The sequence below is a fragment of the Vollenhovia emeryi genome, unplaced genomic scaffold (genome assembly GCF_000949405.1).
Source record: "Vollenhovia emeryi isolate VEMERY1.0 unplaced genomic scaffold, V.emery_V1.0 DF939303.1, whole genome shotgun sequence".
Lineage (NCBI taxonomy): Eukaryota > Metazoa > Arthropoda > Insecta > Hymenoptera > Formicidae > Vollenhovia > Vollenhovia emeryi.
The window spans coordinates 195206-197620 of NW_011967063.1; the positions used below are offsets into that span (position 1 = coordinate 195206).

At 37.1% G+C, this 2415-nt stretch overlaps 1 protein-coding gene across 1 annotated transcript in view; it reads right to left on the minus strand.

Annotated features, from left to right (window-relative positions):
- Positions 1-2415, minus strand: part of LOC105558950 (transmembrane protein C5orf28) — a 5816-nt gene continuing 3401 nt past the window's right edge. The window contains exon 2 of the mRNA XM_012006919.1: positions 1-703. Within this exon, the coding sequence (XP_011862309.1) occupies positions 374-703 (330 nt within the window). The 3' untranslated portion in view covers positions 1-373. The remainder of the gene's footprint in view (positions 704-2415) is intronic.

Here is a 2415-nt window from a genome sequence, read left to right on the forward strand (position 1 = left end):
ATAAAATAAAAATAAAGTAACATTTTTAAATATTTGTACTTCATTGAAATAAATTAAACAAATAAAATGGCTAATAATCTCATGAGACTGCAAATTGTCTCGTAACGTTAAATATGTATATCTCTCAATGAAATTTAAAATTAAGTTTCTATTAAAGCAAACGGTTAATTCGATAACAAATTTTTATATCTATTTCTTCCAGCTCAATTTTAGCTTTAGTCTTTTCTCCTTCCTTCGTGAACTATAGAAATATCGATATTTGATTATCACTGTACTTACAGTAATCACTTAACAATTCTCGTATATGTACACCTTTGGAAAAGTGTCCGATTATTTGGACACTCGGTACACAATATACGCATTCTGAAGAGTCTCATATATCGATGAGAATAATGTCGTCGTTACCCTTCGGCGCAAATGTGTGCAGGCCCATGAGAAAATGGAGTACGTAAGGAAGGGACATAGAAAGACTCACGTATAAGTAGTAGGGAATAGGACAGGTGGATCCGAAGGGATAGAACCACAGGCCTCTTCTGGTAGCGTCTCGTATGTGGTGGCTCAGAAAGGCGGCCAGTATCACCCAGGACGTGTGTTCCAATAGAGGAGAGTGGAAAGCGTTGGAGAGTGAGATGAAAAGTACCCACAGTACAACGGGGATGGTGGTGCAATGTAGGAAAGGCCGCTTTTGCAAATGCGTGGCATCCTGAAAGAATATAATTACGAGCGTAAGAATAAAAAATAAGGACTGTACGCAGAAGTAAATATATGTATGCAGTAAACAGACGTCAAGAGTCGGCGACATCAGATAATCTCTTTAGACTCCATAAACATCTGCGACTGTTTCCAGTTGCATTAACAACTTTTCTTCAGCACAAATTTTAAGGTAAAAATTGTATAAGTTTATTTCTTTTAATATTATTCAATATTTGCAATTGTAATTAAATTACAATTCGCACACAAGTTTTCTCCATGATTCGATTTGGTAGCATTTGTTTCAGTAATTTTATTATATTAACGATTTACAAAATAAAGATTATTATACTGTGCGTTTCTTTCATTAAAGAACTTATTGTATAGTCAAGCGTAAGATAAAAATTCTAAAATTTCGAATGTGAATAAAATTAAAATTAAAACGAACGAGTGTGAATGAGGAAAACTTTACGCTCGTGTTATCAACCAATTCCGTAAGTACCTATACATTAGAAACCGAAATCGATTCTCTGACTCATAACTCTGATGCGTTCGAACGGGCAAAGATAATCCTCTATTCGTGATAACAAAATCACTATAATCAACGCATGGAAGAGTTCAACTCTTGCGGACTGCAGTGCGTCGACTACAATGCGTGGAGTAATCCTGGAGCAAAGAGCAGGTGTAGGAGTAAGGAAACAAATCAATTTTATTTCTTACTTCTACTTCAGCTCTTACTCTCGGCGAATCGAAACGCCACCGGCCAGTGATACAAATCTTTTAAAAAGTATGCCTGCATTTTAACCTCCTTGCACCAAGAGCTAAAGGTTTTGCTTTTCTCCTTAAACTGAAATCAATTTGAACATTTAGCCTTAAGTCACCTGATTGAAAACTCTGCATCCTAAGTGCCCATCTACAATAGAGATTTAAGGCTTAAGCTCTATTTAGGCCTTGAGCCCTAAGCCTTAAGAAATTGACGGTCAAGTATGAGTAGAATATGCGACTGTGATTAGTCCATTTCTTAAGGCTTAGGACTTAAGACCCGGTTTCACCTATGTCAATTAACTTTAAGCTTAGTTTAATTCGTTCTTCACCTCTTTCCACCTGTTACTTTAGAAAGAGACAAACGCAAATTAAACCAAGATTACAATTAAGCGACGTTTGGCGAAACCGGGCCTAAATCATCTATTGTAGACTGGGACTTATTGGTTCACATAAGCAATCCAGTAGCAAAATATAATAGTATCGTGTGCCATTGACTTTACTCCTTACGCCAGGCTCACTCTGTGCATTGTAGACGACGCATAATAATTGTGGCGTTGACACATTCTCCACGCTTATTGTTATCCCTCAGCCGAGTACCAAGGGGATGCTGGAGTGATTCTGCACTATTGGCACCTTATGCTCCTAGAATTGTCGATTCGTGAAAACGTTTGTGTAACATACAAATTAGGTGGCTTTTGTGTACAGACCGACAGTGCCCCACTATTCAGATTAAGTCAAAGTACAGCGTGGTATAATTGAAATTAAGTTTAGGAGCTTAACAAGAAGGTCACCTAATCTATAACTTGTTCGAGTGAATAGGCTACTTGTTAAGCTCCTAAACTTAATTCCAATGATACCACGCTGTTCTTTGACTTAATCTGAATAGTGAGACACTGTCGGTCTGCGCACAAAAGCCACATAATTTGAATGTTACGCTAATGTTCATGAATTGACAGTTCT